General features: G+C 39.3%; 1 protein-coding gene across 2 annotated transcripts in view; it reads left to right on the plus strand.

Annotated features, from left to right (window-relative positions):
* Positions 1-22,760, plus strand: part of adamts7 (a disintegrin-like and metallopeptidase (reprolysin type) with thrombospondin type 1 motif, 7) — a 154,169-nt gene that overhangs the window by 89,746 nt on the left and 41,663 nt on the right. For both annotated transcript variants that reach the window (XM_015040163.1, XM_015040164.1), the window contains exons 13-21: positions 578-711; positions 3,084-3,204; positions 3,555-3,799; positions 6,199-6,340; positions 13,539-13,665; positions 16,702-16,915; positions 19,490-21,190; positions 21,485-21,637; positions 21,775-21,948. In XM_015040163.1, the coding sequence (XP_014895649.1) occupies positions 578-711; positions 3,084-3,204; positions 3,555-3,799; positions 6,199-6,340; positions 13,539-13,665; positions 16,702-16,915; positions 19,490-21,190; positions 21,485-21,637; positions 21,775-21,948 (3,011 nt within the window). The remainder of the gene's footprint in view (positions 1-577; positions 712-3,083; positions 3,205-3,554; positions 3,800-6,198; positions 6,341-13,538; positions 13,666-16,701; positions 16,916-19,489; positions 21,191-21,484; positions 21,638-21,774; positions 21,949-22,760) is intronic.

Consider the following 22,760-nt stretch of genomic DNA (forward strand, 5'->3'; position numbering starts at 1 on the left):
GGATAGTTAAGGTTGGTTATTGATTAGCTTTTTTTTCCCCAAATACATTTTGTCCTAATGCCTAAAACAAAGGCCTTATCCATCTGTCAAAAACTTCTATTCATCATTTATTCAAGATCATTGTCTCTGGTGTCCCTAATTCTGATTTCATAACATAATCTAAGATTTTCTGCTGCATAAGTTCAGTTGTACCCTGGTGTCCTAAGCTGTGATTGTTTCCAAAAAAAGAATAAAATAAAATGCTTTGCTGGAAAGCCTCACATGAACTTATTTGCAAACCTGTTTACACATTTCTGAATAAATATTTCATTGAATATTTCATAGATGTAAATATAATTTTCTTACTTTCTATGCTCTAGTGCCTTAAGGCTTTTTATTTTGTGAGCAAAACACAACAAAAGAAATGTGAAACTTTGTCTAAACTGCCCCAATAAGTCATTGTAGTTTGTGGTATGTGCATAAGACGGATATCATTGGAAACATTTACTTTGTTGGCAATACCTCCATCTTAACTCAACTGCAATATGTTTGCAATGCGTCTGTATTTCCTGTGTTTGTCTCCTTTTCCCCCTGACAGTCAGCCCCTGTGAGCTTCATTGCCGTCCCCTCAATGAAAACTTCTCAGAGAAAATGCGAGACGCCGTCGCTGACGGGACTCCGTGTTACGAAGGCAACAAAAGCAGAGACATGTGCATCAACGGCATTTGTCAGGTATCGATGAATCACTTGTTCTAAACTCCACCTTCGTTTCATTTGTTTCTCTGCTTTTGGTGTGGATGGATATGAGATGGTACAGTTCTGATAACCTTGAGCAAAAATACAGTAAATTGTTTTTGGGATTTCACAGTGTTTGCAGAAAAAGTAAGCAAAAAAAAAAGTGTACCATCTTTAATACAACTCAGTGATCATTATATTGTTGCCCGTGACATTTATTTTAATACTTCAAATGATGCAACATCTACAATAAAGACCGTCCAGATATCCCAAATCTCTCTGTGTACTTGCTAGAATGAAGTCTGTAATCTTCTCCCTGACAGAAAGGATGTTTTAAGAGAGCCTGGAGTTTCCATCCCATAACTCTCATTCCTTGTTCCTCTCAGAAATATTTCAAAAGCAGCAAACGTGTCTTTCTTGTAATAAAGAGAAGAGATACCAGCCTTCTGTCAGTCGGCAGACTGGGGAAGGTTATTGCATTACTGTCGGCACCATTCAGCAATCCTGAACTTTCTGTTGCATTTCTATTGCAAAACACTTTTAACAGTAGGAGAAATAGTTTTTTTTATTTTTTTTTTTAAAGAGCATATTTGTAATATACTGAAATATTAGATTCACACAGATGTTGCTATGAGGTTTTACTTACTCTGAAATCCTAACTTGACCATTAACACCAGTTCTCTTCTTTTTCCAGCTGTGTTCTACCAATCTGTCCAGCATTAAACTTCTCGTCTTATCTTGGCTGTTTTCATTGTGACCTTAACTTTAATGTTGCATTCGTCTGTTGATATTGGAGCTACGCAAAGTTTCTGTCCAACGCCTGCTGCGTGGCAATTAGTTTCCCTCACTGACTGATCGCTTTAGCCCAACCCCCCGCTGCATTTATTAAACCTTACTCGTTTAGGTGTAGCTTTCAGCATCTCCTTCGCTCGACAGAATCACAACATTAATTATGCGGGCGTTAAATTTAACCCTCACCTTGTTTTCTCTGCGGCCGCGTGCGGCGTGTTTGACATTCTGCGTGACGATGAGCACGCCGATAGGAGAGTGAGCCGCCGTTATCTGTCCAGATAGGCGAGAGCGCAACACGGTGTTTTCACCCCGGGCTAAAATGCCAGCCGCTGATAGACGACGTCTGTGTGCCGAGTGGACACCGGTCAGACCCGGCTTTATAACATTTAGTGACATTTTTTTGTCACTCACCCAAATACTCTTTGACTTACCTGCTTTAGTAACGGAAAAGTCACCGTGTTATTAAAGAATAATCTTTTTTTTATTTGTTTGTCGTTTATTTCTCCTTTACGTTGTTTAACCGAGATCAGAGTCTCCGTACCAATTAGACTCTCTAACTTTTATTCTGTTGTGAAAAATAAGTCTGCAATGTTGCTAAGGCAGTTTTAGGATAGTCTGTTTTCTTCTACTTTAATCATCAACTTCACAGCTATTTTTTTTTTTGTTTGTTTCAAAGTGTCCATTTTACAACTTTCTTCATTTATTTCTGAGTTGTGGAGTTTCTTAATTATTAAAAATGTGTTGCTGATAGAATTGTATTGATCTTCAGGACAACAAACAGTACGGCTCACGCAAGGCAGCATCGACATTTGCAATGTAGTTGCGTGGCGTGTTTCTGTTTTTGTTTTTCTTCGGGATGCTACAGGGTTGAATCAGGTTTGCTATCCTCCGGGAAAGAAAGTTTGACAACTTTTGTTGCTGTTTTTCTAAATTTCTATGCTGACCTGCAGCTGTTATTTATTCATACACAGATAAGGAGGTTCAAGCAGGTCCGACATTTTGAATTAAAAAATAAAAAATCTAATTAAAGCGCTGCAGGAATAATTTTTGCTGGTTTCCTCACATCAAAAACAACCTGATCGACTAATTTAAAACCTTCTCAGTTTCATTATCTCTGCTTCACCTGGAATGGTGTGAAACCAGCATGAACACATCCGCGCTGTCTTAATATAATATTTTGCTCATATCATTTAATTTAATTAACTGACGTCTACCGCTGAGAGTCTCTCTCTCTTTTGTTAACTCTGTTAAATGTCATGCTTTTTTAATTTTTTTATTTTTGCTCCTGGTGGGAGCAGCAACTCTGCATGGAAGGAGATAAAAACAGCAAAGCAACAGAAAAAAAAACAACCCTAAAACGACACGTTCTTATTTGTGTCGCCCTCCTCTGGAACTCAACGCTTGTGAGCTGTTTTTGTGGTGTTTTTTTTTTAATGTTCTGGGTAAAGTAAATATAAATTGATCCTTTTCGAGAGCTTATCTCTCTAGAGACAAACGATAAACGTTCCCTCCCACGGATGTCGGCCTTAAAGTCTGCTGGGATGCCGTCTGACACCTCTTGGCCTGTTTTGTTGCAGAGCATCGGCTGCGATTATGTGATTAACTCCAGCTCAGTCGAGGATCGCTGCGGCGTCTGCAACGGCAACGGCTCCACCTGCACAACCGTCAGGAGAACGTTTGAAGAGAGGGAAGGTTTCGGTATGTTTGTTTTACCGATTGGGATGCTTTGACGCGCCATAAAGGGCAAATTTGTACGATATGATTAAAAAAAAAAAAAGACATCTGTGGATTTAATTTAACCGATGAAGATTTTTTTATTCTTGTTTTTTTTTTTTCATTTTACCCCTGAAATGTTAGTGGTCACCATTGTTTTGTAGTTGCAAATCTACAACTTCTAAAAAAAAAAAGAAGGGAAAAAAAAAAAAAACTTTCAGAAATATGAACTTCTGCTTAAGCTGAAACTTGCACTATATCTTTTCTAAATGTTCTTAATTCCTACCTTGCATGCTCATTTAATTTGTTTCGTATTTGTTCCTATTGCTGTTTAGGCTATGTAGACATTGGACTGATCCCGGAGGGAGCCTGGGACATCCTAATCGAAGAGGTAACTGAAGCCGGAAACTTCCTGGCGCTACGGAGTGACAACCCCGGCAAGTATTTTCTGAACGGAGGCTGGACGATCCAGTGGAACGGGGAATACAAGGCGGCGGGAGCCGTGTTCACCTACGAGAGGACGGGGCAGCTGGAGAACCTGACGTCTCCTGGGCCCACGATGGAGCCGCTGTGGATTCAGGTAGGACGTTCTCTTAAAAACCAACACCTCCCTTCGTAGGGTTAGGGCTAGGGTCAGTGTACTGTTTGTTTAGAATAAAAGCAACAGATGAATTATTTTGTTTTTGCCCCTACAGTCAGGGAAAATGTTGTCAATCAAGAGAGTGCTGAGGAGAAAGTAGAGACCTTAGAGATCAATCTGTAAACCACTAAAAGGTCAGATTCAAATATTCTGGTATGTAACTCTGAAGAAGATCATTCTGCACAATAAGGAGCTCATAGAGCTGAACGTGTATTTTCAGCTGCAGAGTCTCGGCCTCTTCTGGGTGGAGGGCGTGGCAGCATGTGTTTCGTTTTCACGCTTTGAACTGATGGTCATGGGTCAGACGGAAAAATCTGGGTGGATTAAGGAAAACTCTTGTCAGATTTTCTGCCCGATTAATTTGTACATCACAAACTAAAACGGTGTAGCAGGAACGTAAAAGTTCAGCATTGAGGAATGTCTGAAAGCCGTAATAAAGTGATCCAACGTTGGGAAGAAGAGTGAGCCAAGAACCTCTTCACGGCAAAATGAAGGAACTGATTAAATCGTTCAAAAAGAAAAACAACTAAGATTTACGTCTTTCTTCTTCCTGTGACAGTTCTCTCCGACTCGGAGTGAGCGGCGCGCTAAAGTTTGGCTGGAAACTTACTGAGGGTGGCAGAAAAACAGCAGATTAAATCATCTCCATGTTTTTCAGCTGCAAACCCCTCGGCAAGTTAGAATTGCTTCTTACGAAACACTTTGAGCTTCCTCCACTATTTTGCATGCACTTCTCTTTTGAGATGATGCATCAGTCCGTTTAATGTTGGAGGGGTGTGGCCAAACCTCCGACCCTTTTCTTGATGCCGTTTGTTGTGAATTTGGAGGGGATTTTTTTTTTTCTCCCCCATTTTCTTAAAGAAGCTATTCTATTTTCACATTTGGTCTCAGACGGAGGGAAAATGTCTTTCCTTGTGTCTAATTGATTCCTTTATTCCATCTAGCATGTTGGGAGTTTTTTATTCCACCGGCTGCAACAAAAGCACAATAAATGACTTCGCTGCCATCCGCCGCCTTTATTCAGAGCTGATTCTCTCAGTTTTCTCACTTTCAAATGTAAATGCTGAGTGCAAATCTGTTTCGAATGCAGACACAGGGAACCAGTCTACGAAGGTTTTTGACAAAATGCATCACATAAAAGTTAAGAATTGGTTTGCATTCCATGGAGTTCTCTCTGGGTACCCTGACTTCCTCCTGCAGTTCAGAAACATGGTTGTAAAATTATTTTAAATTGATGGATGGATGATAGGATTACAGCTCGCACACATTCGTTATGTTTCTGGTTCACACAAATCACTCAGCTGATCATGTTCAGAAATATGTTGTACTTTGATTATACCTTGTATAGTATCCCAGTTCGTCTTCCCTCTGCTTTAAAGTAAATGTGCAAACTTATCAGTTCAGCAGCAAATCACATATTCGCCTTGTGATGAATATATTTTAATTGAATTTCTGGCATACGGTAAAATGTTGTATGTAAATGACTGTGAAACTGTCTGCATTACTGAATTCAAATGAGTTGAACTTGATCATTTAATTGAAAATATTCTCCCATTTTCTACATTTCTGTTTACTGCCGAATTGTTTTTGCGTTTTTTTTTTTTTGTTTTTTGTTTTTTTTACTTTAACTTTTTGCGCAATTGTTCACATTTTGATGAGAGAATACGAAAGTTTGCAAACACATTCCCTTAATGACATTTTAAATGTTCTTTTCTTCTCAGTCCGTTTGCAGTCAATCAGGTTTTTATTTATCTCTTTTTTATCTTTTTTGCTTGATAGTTTTCATTTCCTGGACCTGGAATCAACTCGGTTCTCTTTATTTTAATTTATCTTGCGTCAAAAAAGAAAAATGTCCCTGAAAAATGTTTTGCAGGTTTGTTGATGGACTGAGGCGATCGTAGTGCTTCAGCTGTTCTTCTTTTTTTTGTTGTTTTTACTTATTGATCACTGCCAGGAAACCAAAAGTAATAACTTTTTAAAATCAAATCTGGAAGTGACAGTTGTTTGCTACCTCCAGCTATTCCTGCTTAAATTGACAGCAAAGGTTGGTGAGATAAAGAATGGGGTTACAACACCAGCTGAACAGAAAAACTGGTGAAAACGCATTTCTTACTCCTTTTATTACTTTTATTTTGTGCTCTAAAAGTTCTTGGAAAATGAGCCATATCTGAACTTCTAGGTTAAGACTAGTAGAAGCACTCGCATGTCTCTACTTTCCCAGCTCAGATCTGTGTGTTTTGAGTTGCAGCATCTCTGCTTCATTTTGGTTTAGTGCCATTTACTTTTCTTCTGATTACTCCAACAGTGGACTTTTGTAACGATTCCGCCTCATGTCCCAGCTTCTGTTTCAGGAGACCAATCCAGGAGTGCGATACGAGTACACAGTCAGTCAAAATGTCTCGGAGGGTGACGACAGTCCCGGGCGTGTTTACTTCTGGAAACCCGGATCGTGGACCGAGTGCAGCGTTACCTGTGGAAGAGGTAAGATTAGGTTTAGCCTCAGACTTTAAAAGCTCGATAAAAAAAAAAGAGAGGATGAGATTACTTGCAGTTTTTTTTTCCCATATGTGACACATTCTCAAGAACTGATAACAAAAAACTTGTGCTGCTGCATTTGAAATGATGTTTTTTTTTTTTTTCACAAACCTAACCGCTGCATGCCGCGATTACAGCAGCTTTGAGTACGGACCCATTACAGGTGGCGAGCGGTGTGTGAAGACGAACATCTGAGGGTCGGTGCTTTGATCCGCTGGCTGCAACATGTCGGGTATCAAAGTGTCGGGCAGAAATCCACACAGATTGCTCCTAAAACTGCTTTCATGCAGTCTAGAAAACGCGGGAGAAAATGCGTCCCGGTGACCCTTCGGCTTCAAAGCAGCTTGCTCTCTGATGCTCTGATGAAGGGCTGGACATTCCTTCTATAAAAATGTTCTTCTCATCAGACGTGTTGCTGATGGTGGGCGCAGAGTGCAGTCTAATTTGCTCCAGCATGATGTCCCTGTGCACAAAGCCGCTTGTTAGAAGTCCAACAGGAAACTCATCTGACCACATCAGCTCCTCCACTTGGTGCTGCTGGCAGCTTGATTACCGACCTGCCTTTGTGTTGAGGTAATATTCATCTGCCGTTCATCTGCTGATTACGTCCTGTGCCAATATTCTCATGAACCTTAAAAAAAACCAAAAACTAGCCTTTTTCTCTCACATCACACTAAAGCACGAGCCTTACGTCAGCAAACCTGCGTCACAAGCTGCATCCAAAGACCTAAATAGAGAGAAGCATGTTCATTTGGGCCCTTGTAGCTGTGGCTCTGTTTTTTTTTTTTCTTTTGCACATCCCAGAAATAAATATTAGAAGCTAGTGGCCTAATTCTGCTGTAAGGTGGAGACTTGAAGACGCGTTGCTTGTGCCGTTGAGCAGATAAGTCTTCTCACCAAACGCCTTTGGCTGTTTCGAGATTTAGTTTGATCCTCAAGAGGGTGCGGTGACTTTGCAGCAGCATCCTCAGATCTGTTGAAAACTTTCGTGAAACTCCTTAAAAACTTTTCTTTTTTTTTTTTTTAAGTATTTTTTTCCATATTCTCCTGGACCACTCTTACACATTCGTTCTCGGTCTCCTACGTTTGATTTATTTAAATCTGGATATAAATGAATGATGGTGACTCATTTCTGACTCTGACTAGTGTTTCATCGTCTCGTTATGACACAGCCTCTGCAGAAAGGTGAAAGGCGAGCGATTGTGTGAGATTGTAGATGTTCTAAAACGAAGCTGAGTCACATTTGATTCATGTTATTTAAACGAGAAAAAGTGCTTCCCGAGCTTAAAAATATCTCAGATTTCAAACCATTCTACGTATATGGTAAGTAACTGTGGAGTGTTTGAGATGTTTGTGGCTTGTTTTTATTTCTTTGTTGTTATTTTGAAGTCTACAGAGCAATCTTATTCCCGCAGGTAATTGAAGTCATTTTGATGATTTATGATTGAAGAGTCTACGAAAACATTTAGATGCAATTCTTCAGACAAGGGATAAATGTATTTACATTTCTTACTTGAATCCTTCCCAGTCTGAATTTTCCTTTAAACCTTTTAAACGTACTCTGTGAAATAAGCCACAAATAAGTGAGTTTTCCATAAAGAATTTAGTGTCTCATTCCACGGAAGAAGCCATTCCCTGTAGATTATGAATCAAAAGTATCCATACCACTTGAATTTTTCCACATGTTGTCACATTACAACCATAAACATGCATATATTTTATTAGACTTTAATGTGAAAGACCAACACATTAAAGTTGTGCAGTGGAAAGAAAACAATATGACTCAAAAGATATTTTGCAAAGATGAAAAGCGCGGTGCTTGTTTTTTTTCTTTCTTTTTTTTTTTTTTTTTTTTCAAACCTCCCTTGCCAGACGGACATGAAATCTCGTCCAAATGTCACGTTTTCCTCCTGGAAGACGCAGCACTGCTGTCCTGCTAAATGAGCCATTGATCCCCAGACAGATGAGGGCCCCCCTGCCAAACGGGGCGCCAAGCTGAGGGACGCCGGCTTGTGGCCATTCTCTCTCATCAATACTGAGGCCCTGAATCTGAGTCGAGGTGTCCTCACAGACACTTCAGCCGATGCTTGGGTTGAAATCAGGCGAAGTTACGTCGCTTCTGGGTGAAGACTTTGCTGTAGGCAGCAATGCAGTTTTGTACAGCAGAGTATGCATTTAGTTCCTCTGACATCTGGAAACAAATTGGTAAAAAAAAAAAAAAAAAAACAGAAGTAACAGAATCAGCATGCCATGTCAAAAACTTATGTTTTGTTTTTTTTTTCTTTTTGTGAAACATGGACTAGTCAGCATTTTATTGTTGCTCTCTCACTGCACAAAATGAGTAGCTGCACAAAGTGCAGCTAGAAACCTGAGTAGGTTCTGTGACTTGACACATTTCTGAGGGATTTATACATTTATAAAACCTGGGCAAGTTGAACCATTCTTTTAAAATTGCGACAGGAGAAAAATTAATTCTTTTAAAAAGCAATAAGGGATTATAGATATGTAAGAGTAATAGTTTGATTTTTTTTAAAAGTTTCACATTTATATTTTCTCAGAATATCCATTTCTCTAATTTTTTGTGGAAAACCCACAGTTTATTCAAAATGTCTAGAAGAAAATGCAGCTTCAGAAGTTGCAATATCTGGGAACAATGTCACATAACATGTTAAAAAAAACCCGTACATTTTGTGTAAAACTCTCCCTTTAATAAAGAAGTTGCATAAGAAGTTCCCTAAACAAGCCCCATCGCATTTCCTGCTCAACAAATGTTTAACATTTTGTTTTCTAAAATTAAATTTCATACAATAGTCTTTTGATGCTGTGCTTTTCTAAATTAAAACTAACTTATGTATTAGACCTCTACTGGGGGCATTTTTGCTCAGTCTGAGCCTTTAAAGTGGGAATCAAATAAAACAATAAAATGTTTTAGTCTGATGAAGAAATAATGATAAAAAAAAAACAAAAAAAAAAACAACTACTTGACCATGGAGTAAAACCAGCATTGAAGTAGCTTTCCAGTAAAATCTAATCTGTTTGGTGACTCTGATTTTGAAAGGATTTTTCAAGGACCCCGTCCAGCTGGACCAGTTCAGCAAATCTGATTGGGCCGGTGCTCAGTAAGGCAGCAAGCCGTCCGCACAGCAAGGGAGTCCTTGATTATTTATTTTTTTTTACTTTGATGCATTCACCCCACTTGCTCCTAAAATAAATAAAAAGTCTTTTTTCAGTCAGTATTTGCTACATGTCCCTCTCACCACCTTGGGGGGATTCTCTGTTTAATCCAGCAGCGCAGAAATAGATACTAAGTTGCCTCTGAATAGGAGCAGCTCATAACCATATTTTAGATAATTATGTGCAAACATCAGATTTTTTTTTTTTTGTGGGACCTGATTTGGAACCTTAATTGAACCATAATTATAATTACATGCGGTTATGTAACCAGTTTTATAGTATTTAGTTTTCCATAATGCTTCCCATCATGTTCTCATTTATTTTGTGTCTCTTTACATTTTGATGAAATATGCACATAAGTTAAGTAAATGCATTTTGTGCCAGTTGGATGAATTCATTTCCTGTCTGTTGTAGATATAGTGCACTCATTTTATTCTGCCATTAAAGTTCAAATATGTCTTAGAGACATTTAAACCAGAAGTGTTGAAATTATTAATAAATCATAGTTGGTATTTCTATTTTTTAAAAACAGAAAAAACATCTTTCATAAGGCCTTTTTGAAAACAAAAGGGGCCTTTGAAGACTTCAGTGAAAGGTAAGGTAAGGTTTTATTTATTTAGCAGATTTTCAGCAACAACGCAAGTCAAAGTGCTTTACATGAATTAAAAGGAAATATAAACAAAATAACAAACCAAAGGAAAAAGCACAAAAAAGAGGAAAGGACACATTAGGGCAAATCGCAACATTCAGACAAAACAAAGGGCAAAACAGAGACATGAGTGAAGACTTCAGTGAAAAGCAGCGAATGGTGAGTGTTATATGGATGAATGCCACTTGAGTAATCAGCAAGACAACCTCAGTAGGATTTTGTATCACATAAACAAGAACATGCTTTAGTATTTTCCTTTTTTTTAACTTTTCGTTTCCTTTGTCAGTACAAATATCGGCCAACGTCCACAGATCTAGGAAATCAGTGGCTAATCTCTTCAAGGAAAGTCCTTACATTTTTCGCCAAGAAATTTAGTCGTTCGATTGTTTTTCATATGACTGAGGAGCGGATCGACTTCAGCTGGGAACCAAATTTGCGTCGGTGTTTATTTTTTCCATTGAGATGCAGATGTTTATATATAGACTTTCAGTGGTGTATTATATTACTGTTGTGCTGTTTGACCCTCTGAGTAAAACGTGGACTGAAAGTAAGAGTTCATCAACTCCTGCAAGAGTTGCTCAAAAGAGAGTAATTATAAGAAATTATAAATATATAAATAAAAATATAAATAAATATATATATATATATATATATATATATATAAGTATATATATATATATATATATATATCTTGTTTCAGTTTTACCTCCTGTGGTGATTTAAACTGCTTTTTATTTTCTTTTTATGTTCTCAATCCTTTAAAACTAAAAGAGGGTCTGTTCTTTGTAAGCTATCGCTTTATGCGAGAATCAGCCTTTCTCCTCAGCAGCCTCCTCATAATCACTCATGAAAGGCTTGTGCTGATTGAAATTGTTCATGTAGGCGGTTTATGAGAGGCTCACCAAATATTTGTGGGGCTGGGTGGGTGGAGGGGGGGCTGGGGGGGGTTGCAGCAAATGGCAAAATGGCATTAATTTCTTGTTAAACTCTAATGTTAAGTAGCTGTTTGGGAAATTGGTGCATTAGTAGTACAGAGGAGAGCCTGCAATCATTCGCGCGTCAGTGTGTGACAACAAAGAAAGTTTAAATACATGAGTTGGCATACAAACAGATTATTTCCTTTAAAACAAATTATAGCAACCATATTTTCTTTCACTAGACTTCTGTTTTTTTTTTTTTTACAGAGGAAAATGGTGTCTGTTTCTTAGTGATGACAAAAATAAATAAAAAAAGAACTGAATGTACCCTCATGCAAAATGAATATAATGTGTTTCTGAATAAACATTTCCCCTAGAAGGTCTTCCAGTTGTTTTGTTTCTCTTCCTCTTTTTCAGTCTGTCTTTCAGTCTAACCTGGTCCTATTGACATTTTGGGAGATGCTGTTTGTAAATTAGCTATCAGACTCGCACTCTGGCCCGGAGAAGGATCAGAGCAGGGGGTTGTTAGTTGTCTCCTGCTCCTGCAGAGTGAAAGTCCCCTCCAGAGGGTGAGAGGAAATGTGCAGGGAGTTGGAGATAAACCTGTCAGAGCTTAAGGAGAGGTGTCCTTAGATGTACTGCTGTGTGTAAATACAGTTTGAAAGGCAAAGTGGCTCGAAAAGGAGGCTAGTTACTGAAATGTGTTTCTGACCAGGCTCCCGTATGTTTGGCTTTTTTTCTCGTCAGTGTGTTCAGCATACAGCTCTAATGCAGGAAATGCCAGGCTAAATTGCTTGGAAATAATTAAGTCATTTCTGTACACAAGGGGGGAAAAAATACATCAACAAAGCTGTTAATGTATTTTCCACAAAACTAAATTAAAATCCTTTGAAAATTAAGATTGTTTTTCATAATAATAGTGCTTTGACATGTATTTTTATTAACTGAAGCAATGTTTCTTTCATACGTAAAATGACTCAGCTCCTGCTTTAGCTTAAAAAGAAAAGCATTTATACTTTAAGAAAATTATTTTTTTTCATTTATTATTATTTAGAGGGTATGTGCATTACATTTAGATTTGAAAATTAAAAAAAAAAAAGTGCTGTAGTCACCGTCACAGTGTGAATATTGGATATTTTTATGTCTTGTCAACATTTCTTAGTCTATCTTTTTGTGAGCATATTGGAAATATCTGCTGATGCAACACATGTTGTTTTTATGTTGAATTAAATATAAAATAATACTATTCATTTCCATAGTAATTATAGGCCAAGTTACTTTGTATGACCTTAACCTAATTTACTCCCTTCTGTGACAGATTAAGACTTGCAGCTGTACATTAGCACATCCTCTGTATCAGAATAAAAAGTCTTAGCAAAAATGGCTTTAGACGAAAAGTCTCGGAAAGAAATGTCAGCTAGGATTCACAGACCTCACCCATATAACTTGCTCTGGACTGTAAGCCAGGTACTGTTTAAATCTATGAACCATGCACTCAAATAGCTGAACGTCCTCAAATTCTCTAGAACTGCAGCTTCTTTAATGAGTTAGTGGGGTTAAGTAGCAGCATGAATTCAGCAGTGAAGAATAATCAAATTATGAAACAGAATTGATCTAATCAACCTAACTCTCTCTAAATGCTGATACTAGGAAGCTGAACAGAGGCTTTGGAGAGCAAACGATCCTTCATGCAAACTCTGGAAAGGCTCAGTGGCAACTGATGACTTTGCAAATTTCCTGGGATGAGAGGCAATCTGGGAATGCAAGACGTCGGCAACACACGGGGCAGATCAGATTACTCCAGTGACAGGTTTCACGATTAAATAACCAAATAAAACACCAACAGGAAATGCACAACCTGGACCTGGACCTGCTTTGTGGGGAAGGTTTTTCTAAAAGGTTAATGGATAATCTAAAATCATTTTTTTTTTGCTACAGGCTGCCTTCAGCATTCACCAACTTGATAGCAGAAGAAATTTTCATCTCCGTTTGCTTTCCAAGCAGGAGCATAAAAGCACCAAACGGAGGGCGTGAAGGACTCTCTCGCCGTAGGCAGCGATGGTTTCCTCCTTGCAGTAATTGATGATTTCTTTCCTTCCTGCCACTGTGCCTAGCACACATCTCTACACTCCAGACCAGCTTGTTGCCAGAATCTGAGTTACTTGCTCGTTGCTTTAACTGGAAGTACTTGCCATTCTCCCCTCTTAGCCAGGTGATGGCACATGATAGCAGCAGGGTCTGATTTAGTGGGGTGGGGTGGTTTCCCCCCCATATCTGCCAGTGCTGCTATGGGAATCTCTTTTTCCCAGGACTGTAAAGTAAAAACATTCTGCTGTTGCTCCGTGTCATGGCCCTGTCAGAAAAGTTTTTTTTTTTTGTCTTTCTCCTCCCACTTGTTTTCCAGGTGTGCAGAGGCAGATTGTTTACTGTGTGGAGAAGACAACCGGGATAGCCGAGGAGCATTTCTGTGACCCGTCCACTCGGCCCGATGACAACCGAACCAGCTGTTCCAGAGATCCGTGCCCTGCCATGTGAGTCGGCCATGCAGACGAGCTGTGATTTACGACACGCTGAGGTTTCTCAGACAAACACGGCGCGTTTTGTTTCCTGCTGCATTCTCCACGCTTCTAAGGCTTTACCCTGGAAATAAGAAAAAGGCTGAATCTGTATTAATGTGGCGTTAATGACAAAATGCAATTCCTTCTGTTGCTTAGGCTTTTGAAGTAGGATTATAGGTATTTTCAGACGAGGCCCAAGATTATATGCTATCCTGAGCAGAATCTGTTTCAGATTATCCATGCTTCATTCATTTCCTTTCTGACTTCTGACTTGTTTTACATCTACATGGCAACCCAACTACCAATTATATCGATTATGTGATATGATGTCTTGCCAGACAAGCGCATCTTCCACATAATATAAAAAAGAAGTAATACTTGAGATACTCATTTTTTTTTCTTTTTTTATGTAAAATTTTCATCCTATCTCCTTAAAGGTTCCCTGATCTCAGAGGATAAGTACTTTTTTTTTTTTTTTCATTTTTGCCTGTTTATTTTAAGAAACCATGATCTGGTTTTACAGTAAAGGTAAGGCATGTCGCCCCACCATCAAATGCAGGTTTTCTTACTTCATAACAGACCATCCAACTCAAGATCAAAGAGCATGTTTTTTTTTTTCTCCTTCTTCTTTTTTACTTCCACACATTTTTTGATACCAAAGTTGTAGCTTGTCAACTTTGGTAGAATCAGAAAAGAAACTACATTTTCTCTGAAAACTGAAAGTAGCTCTGAATTGAAATCACTGCGGACATGATTGTGTCGGTCTTGTCTTCACCTTTTGGAGATTCAGTGCATTTTTATTTGATTTTAAACCTTATGTAAATTGGGGTATGTCTTGCCTCTTACTCCCTGGCATCATTTTTATTTTTTTTTTAAGTCGTTTCCGTTTCTAGCTCCCGTTACCTGCTCATCTCCAGTCTCTATGTCTTCTCACTCACTAATTGTCCCCATTTCACCCATTTCTCTCGGCTTTCTCTCCTTCTTGTTTATGGAGTTCATCATAAGTTTGAGTTCAGTTGTTGTTTTTGTTCTTTACATCTGAAGATCCCAGGCAGGAGTGATTCGTCTCGTCTGCTTCATTTCTCAACTAAACATGACCGCGGTCCTGTAAGAGCCTGGATAATGACATCGAGAGCTTCTTACACATGAAGTGCCGCAATCAAAACCAAATAAAGAGAGATTATAGCTTTTTCTTTTTCTTTTTTTTTAGAAGGTCAAATTACCTTCCAAAGATTATTACTCTTGTGATTACATGTTGAAGTCTGCACTCAAGAAACTCAGCTTCTTATCTGTGTTTTGCAGTTAATTTGATTTTTCTGCAGTTGACAACATTTCAAGATCAATACGATTCCTGAGAGAAATATACAATCTGTATTCTTACAGAATATAGAATTACATTCTTTTACAGGGAAGGCAGACAAGAAAATTATTCCGTGTAGAGAGAAATGAATGGACTGACAAAAAACGTGGCTAAAAAAATTAAATCTGTTTGCCGAAACAAAAAGATTCTAAAAGTCATTCAAGAAAATAAAACTAGAGAATTGGGTAAAATATGTTGATTATTCTTGGCTGGCTGCTTTTTAAGTTGGCACCACATACCCCAAAAATGTTAAGATTTTAAAATGTGCAAGTTGTCAGTAAAGACATCAACACAGCCTGGCAGTAAGATATTCAAAGTAGGACATGTACACAGATGTTGACGAGAAATGGGCAGAAACAAAACTGCAAGTTATCAGAATCGAAATGAAAATAAATAAATAAATAAGAAATCTATAAAAAAAAAATCAAATCAAGCTAAAACAATGTTCAGTGCCCCGAGGAGAGGCAGACATAGAGATTGTGGATGATTGTGCGACTCTTTTATCTGAGATTGCCACTGAAATCATGTGGGAACATTAATTTGTTTTCATCGCAGTGATGCATGAAAATATGACAAGCACATTTTCACCATTGCTGATGACATGCAGCTGTGTTTCAGCTAAAGGAGCAGGGCAGATGGCAGCAATTACCCCTGTTGGAAAGACACAGATGGACTTTAAAATTTTGGTGGCTTTCTTCGTTCCCGCAGTCAGTACTAGGTGTATTGATGGCGAAGTGCCTGCCTGCGTTTCTTCAGGCTGAACTAAAGATTCTGAACCTTTTATTTAGTGAAAACAAAAGGACTTGATGACGTTACTACCGAAGAGTCTGGATCTGGTGGGAACCTTTGACAGAGCTGGAACTGGCATCGTTTTCTGTTCCATGCCTTGAAGTATTAGAAAAGCTGTGGGTGCTCTACTAACTACTTCCTAAAATGCCTTCGGTTCGTGTTTCCATATTCATTCATTCACTTATTAAATTATTCACTTATAGATTTGCTTGGAACAGAATAAAACGGCCGACTTGGTGAGGATTTCATATTTCTTCCCAAGAGTTATGAGGCTGAAATAGATTAGCTTTCATTTCATCAGTGACTTTAGTGTGTTTACCAAAGTTACGGCTCTCAGTTTGAAGACATTTTGTGTTTTTTTACGTTCCTTCAATTGCAAGTGTAACACTAAGCCATTATTTATTTGTTTGGGATGCTAACATTTCACCCACTTTATTTTCTTACTCTTTTGGCACCTGCATAGAAATATGGAAGAGAAAAATCTTTTAGAGGTCCTTGTCTCTTCCACTTTGTTGCTGCTGTACACAATGAGTTTCATCAAAAAAATCATTTTTTTTCTCTCTCTCTTTTACCATTTCAGTTCACCACAATGTGCAGAAAGATGTGTGTTCAGCATCTGGGCAAAATCCTCCTTCATTGAACGAAATTTGAGTCATTTTCATTGAGCAGCTTTTCTTTTACTCTATGCCTGACACATTATGAACATTTTGTGTGGGGAACAATGAAAGCGACTCGCAGAACCTTTCGCCGCACTGCCGAATTGGCGGGTCCGCATCAGGACCACGGCGAGGCGCAGTCATTTTCACCCCGGCCGTGCAGATTATTTGGAAATCGTTGCTTTCTTTGTGCCGCCTGTGCAGATGGTGGGTTGGAGATTGGGATAAGTGCTCAGCGAGCTGTGGCAGCCTGGGCCAGGCTAAAAGGACGGTTCTCTGTGTCCAAGCTGTCAGTGCGGAGGAGCGGGAAGCTCTGGATCCCAGCGACTGCAAGCACATCCCCAAACCTGAGTCCACGTCCCCCTGCAACACACACGTCCCCTGCCCTGCCGACTGGAACGCTGGCAGCTGGTCAAAGGTCAGTTTTTGCTGTCCTCCGACAGACGGACGGAAAGATGCACAAGTTTGTTTCTTTTGCTTGTGCATCACATTAATTAATATATCTCTGTGTTTTCACACGTCAGACTTTTCAAAATGCCAGACGAATGGCACCGTTATTTCATTTCCCTCCTGTCTTTACAGATACAGATAACTCAAAGCTAAGCTGAGGCGTTTTATCCAGTTCATAACCTCGGCCGTTTTGCTTTTTAGTCCCAGTATTCATTTCAGAGGTCACTTCTCCATATCTGTGTTTCCTAATTGAACACAATTGTAAATATAAGCTTTAATGGCATGTGATTACAAGTTGTGTTTATGGCATTTACAAATGCATAAAACCTTTGTCCCAACCTCTTTGTCTTTCCTTGCATCCTTGTAGCTTTTTGTCTTTTCGTCACATATTCTACCACAGCGTTTGGAAAAACTGAAATGTAATGAAAAATAATTCAAATATTTATTTCTTGGTCACCTGCACAAGTATTTTACCAGTTTAAATGTTTAATTTGATTCAGACTGAACACGTGTTAGCTCATCTAATCCTTTGGAGACACGATGCAAATTATCGTATTTTGCGCACCGTCAAGTTCTGTCATTAGCAAAGTTGTGCATAAACTTTGGTAGTTAGCTAGTTGGAAATACGATCCATGCTGAACAAATGACTTTGAAAATTGAAAATAATTAAACTTAGTCCCAGGTGATGTTCTGAAAACAACAATCTGTATCTGACCAGAGACGATGCAAATGAAAACAACTGGTAGTGATGCTGTATATACTCACTGCTTTTAGATAATTATGAAGAGTGTTTGCAACACCATGAATTCTTATCATTGGTAATAACAATTCCTATAAACCCCGTCATACTCATGTACTTAGCCATTTGTATAAGCTCAGCATTGTTCCATAATTTAAATATTTTTGATTAAATGTAGCCTCAGCATTCTCTGACATATATTTCATTACTATTAAAAAGCAAAAAGTATATAAAACCTTGTTTTTTGTTTTGTTTTGTTCTTTTTTTGCAGATTTTGATGGTTCTTAAGCATTTGCAGTTCTTAAGCCTATGTGACGAAATACAAGTCATAAAACATTTTAAAACCATATTAGGCAACATCCTTTTGCTAAATCTGGTTTATTACAGTCACATAACTGTTTCCTTAAAGTAAAATAAATTAAGTATGTATAAAACATCCTGAATGTGGCTATGAATCACAAATGTTCATCGGTGGATTTTCCACTCTGAATTAATATGAATGGTATAAATGACAGCTCAGAAGTAGATACAGTTCCAGGTTGTTTATGTAGGGATACGTAAAGATATGGTAAATTATTGCTGAGTCTGAATTCTGTAGCAGGTTGTGATATGTTGCTTGTTGTAGTCACCATTAGTTTTTAAAGATTGAACCTTGACAGAAAACCTGCCCACATCCTGAATCATCCTTGTTTATTTGCCTGTGGTTGTGAGTGAACTTTTGAATAAAATATAAACATAGTCTTTGGTTCTACCAGGAGAATCTAAAGAAAAAAATACGCTAAACCATGAACTTTTAAAAGCCAAAAAAAAAAAATCAAAAAAACATTCTGCTTGTGAAAAAATATGTTCTTCGGTTGCCTAAGAATCAGTGAGAGGAATATCTGCACTTTTGTTTTTCTTTTGTTTGTAATTGTTTATCTGAAAAGTTTGGGGTTCCTCCCAAATGTTTATTTGTATTTCTGGAAAAGCGTAATAACCAGTATTTCATAATGTGATTTATTTGTCTTAAATAAAGTAATTAGACTAGAGTTGTCATCATTTTCTTGGTTAAAAGAATTAATTTGGATATTCCATTGTAGCATTAAGCAGAAATAATTATTTACAGTGATATAGAAGCATAAGTATAAAACTCTTTTTTTGCCCCGTGGGTCTATTTTTCTGTACTAAATATTGTGTGGCAGCGCGATATTACTTTACTACTTTAATTATCAAGAGAGGAGATTGTGGTGTGTTAAACAGACATTTTTATAATAACTTTAAATTTTGATTACAGTTTATGAGCTGTGGCTCATAAACCATTTCTGGCCCGATTAAAGAACGTCTTGTTTTACATAAAACTGCTTAGATGCATTTAACATGAATGTTATCCAATTATTATGACTGAAATAAAAAGTGAAAAATATGGATGTTGTATTTGAAACATCTTGAGCTGAAGCACAATGAGCTGCCTTTTATCAACGATAAAAACAGAGATTATGGATTCTGAAAACTCTACATTAGATTAACTCAATCTGTAGATGTTTTAATCTGTGACAAAAGTACATAAGTTCTGTCCTAAGTTCTACATAGAGATGATGTCTGATTTCAGTTTCATGCTGGTGCTAAATCTTGAATTGCTGGATATCAAACTCATGCCAAATGAACAAGATTTGAATCCACAAAATCTAACGTGTATTAAAGACCAAAATACCCTTCCTCTTCCTCAGACTTCCCTTTTTAGTGCAGTTCTGATATTACAAAATACAAACTTGGGTGTTTATCTTTCTTTTTAATTGCCACCTGTCTTGTGCTTCTTGCCCGCAGTGCTCGGTCTCCTGTGGTCCTGGACTGCGCCACCGCAATGTCACCTGCTCAAGAAACACGGCGGCTGATTGCGATCCTCTGAACAAACCGTCATCTGTCACGAGCTGCCAGGTTCAGGACTGTCTCCAGGTTCTGGGCAATTTTGGAGACATCGAATGGTCCGGCAGCGGCTGGTCGAGCAAGGAGGTGCTCAACGAGATAAACGCCATACCTGAAGCTAAGCCTCCATCAAAGCACAGCGCCGCCAGAGGTCAGCCGAGGAGTCAGAACGACCATAAGTACGCGGTGGAGGATGATTTTCACTACCACAACAACATCGAGAATAACCGCCTCGTTGACGACGACGAGCCCTCTCATGAAACCAGTGTTCACTTTGATGATTTTTACTACGATTACAACTTCATCGACTTCCATGAAGACTTATCGAATGAACTCGGGCGCTTTGGGGAGGAGTCGGAGGACAGCTCTCCACAGGGAGCCGAGCCAACCCACAGCGAGAAAGCAAACGCTTGGACAGACCTTCCACAAGCTCCCACAGCCACTACACCAGCTGCGACAATCGCGGAGCTCCACCTCTCGCACACCCGAGAGCCACAAAGCACAAAAACAGACGACACGCAGGCGAAGTCTGAGGAAGCAAATCAAGACGAAATAAATGACTTCTTGTACGAAGATCACCTCCTTCCAGTGTCCGCCACCCGACCGCCGCCGCCCTCCATGAACTCGCTTTCACGAACGGGAAAAAAAGGAAAAAGCCCGTGGCCTGGAGTCGCCGGCACAATGCAGAGTCTGGTTTTCAGCACAAAGCAACCAGCGGAGGATGAAACCTGGGGTCAATCTGGAGAGGAGGTGGAAAATAACGACACCGATTTCAGCGAAGAGGAAAATCACTTTAACCGTCTCGCTGTGACTCCGACACACAGCGCTCCTGCTGCCAGACATCAAACCACTGCTGTTGCTGCAAAATCAAACGCTCCAGAGGAGGCCGAGTTGTACATCTCTGCAGATAAAAACGTAGAGAGTTCAGAACCTTTAGGCTTTCCGTTGCCAGAGAAGGGAACTCGTGCTGTGACTGAATCAGACAGTAATGTGTCAGAAATACCTCAAACAACCAGTCAGGACACAGATACACCAGGTGCTTTCACAATAAAGGACCAGATGCTGAATCAGAATAATGTTGCCACGAGTGATAATGACTGGTGGGACCAGCTGGGCACACCGTCGCCTCTTCCCTCTCATGAACCCTTTCCTCCTGCCATTCCTCTCCTTGTAATCTCAGGTAAACAGGGCACATCTGACGACTCCACATCTGTAACTGAAACAGAAGTCGGGTCGGATGAAACTCTTCAGGGAGCTACAAATATTCCTCCAGATGTAAAACAGACACCTCTGTACACCGAGACAACTGGAACATACCCCACATTCCAGCCTCCTTCATTCCGTTTGTCCGATTTTGACTACAATGACATATCCGTTCCCTCGGTGATGCAGGGCCACGGTAACGTTCATCCTGACCCCTCGTACCCGTCGATGACCACATCGGCCGTTCCTGAGTTCAGTTCAGCTCCTCCGCAGAGCACAAAGTCCACTACGCCCAGACCTCTGCCAACCCGTCCGCCGGGCCTGTGGCTGCATCCGGTCCAAACGTCAGCCTCCCCAGACGCAGGGCCCGCCTTCTGGGTTACCGGTAACTGGAGCACCGTACGTATTTTTGACTTTTTTTTTCCACATTCTACCTGTTTTAACGATGAAGTAATGACAATTAAAACATCAGAAGTTTGATGTATAAATTGACCAATACAACATACAGTTTGTAACCTTCATCCTCAAACGTAGATATTTTGCTTCCTGGTGTGGTTAATGTTTCTAACCCCTTAAACCTCAAAGTGTAAAACCAGTGGAGTGCAGATGACAAGCTGGGGAAATGTGAATTATGTCTCTCTGGTTTGAAGCTGTCAGACTTGTTCTCTCTTAAATGATTTTGTCTGTTTACAGTGCTCCACCAGCTGCGGTCTGGGCGCCGTCTGGAGGACCTTGGTTTGCAGTACTGGCTCCGAATCGGACTGCGATCAGACCAAGAGGCCTGCGCCTGCCCGACAGTGCTACCTGAGGCCGTGCTCCACGTGGAAGGTCGGGGAGTGGAGTAAGGTGAGACGGCATGCAGCTCCGCTGTATGTGTCGGACCTTTCACTTCTGAACCACCAAGCTAATTAACGTCGGGAAGGAAAATTCACGCTGCTTCCTCATGCCTCGTTGGTTTACGTGCTTCCCCTCTGGCCCCGCAGTGCACCAAGAACTGTGAAGGCGGAATGAGATTCAGAGAGGTCCAGTGTTTTGACCTGAGAAACCAACGACCTCTGCGACCTTTCCACTGCCGGGCCATGTTCACCAGACCGTTGACACAAATGCCCTGCAACGTTCAGACATGCCTTGACTGGTACACTTCCTCCTGGGGCCAGGTGAGCTAATTAACGAGACTGATCAGAGCTGTGAAATGTAGTCATGCTTCAATATTTGATAGAATCTTTGGTAACCAGGTAGTTCATTTAAGGGAATCATCTATTCCTTTTTCTTTCTTTTTAAATGTTTTCAGGCTCATTGCTGTTGATGCTTGGTTCCATTTCTGTGCTATAAAGTTGAGAAATATGAAAAAATGTGTGGAAAAAATTGAGCTGAAGGCAGCAGAAACATTCAAATATTGATATCTGATCTTTGATGCACAGTTCAAATGCCACGAAAGACGAATGTAGTGATAGAAAAATATATATAAATCAAATGTACCTGAAAATTTGTGTATTTTACGATATGATATTTAGAGGAAAGTAATAATAAAAATTGATAGTGCAGAGCAGTATCTTGGAGACTGAAGTTATATTTTCTTCTTTGGTTCTGACAAGAATGATTGAAATGAAAATATGTATATGTATTCAAATGTAAAAAAAAATTGAAAAAAAATTATAAAAGGAAATTTCATATTAGGTTCAAAAATGAGTAAAATGAAGCTGATGCTAAGTATTATTACTCCAATTTACACCACCATCCTGTGAATCAACAACTGTCTCTGGAATCAAAGTCATCGATTGTTATTGTATATTAAAAATTGGCAACATTTGAAAATGGAAACGAAATCAAAAAAATCTCTTCATTGCATAACAGAGACAAGTCGACATACACAATCACATCACAGGAGTAGCAGAACCTGCACGTAAAAACAGAGTCCTGCCTTTGCTTTTCTCTCCCTCCTGCTTCTCCAACACCTGCTGGGTCAGAA

The sequence above is a fragment of the Poecilia latipinna genome, unplaced genomic scaffold (assembly GCF_001443285.1).
Source record: "Poecilia latipinna isolate Pla-1442-1.1 unplaced genomic scaffold, P_latipinna-1.0 Scaffold498, whole genome shotgun sequence".
NCBI classification, from domain to species: Eukaryota; Metazoa; Chordata; class Actinopteri; order Cyprinodontiformes; family Poeciliidae; genus Poecilia; species Poecilia latipinna.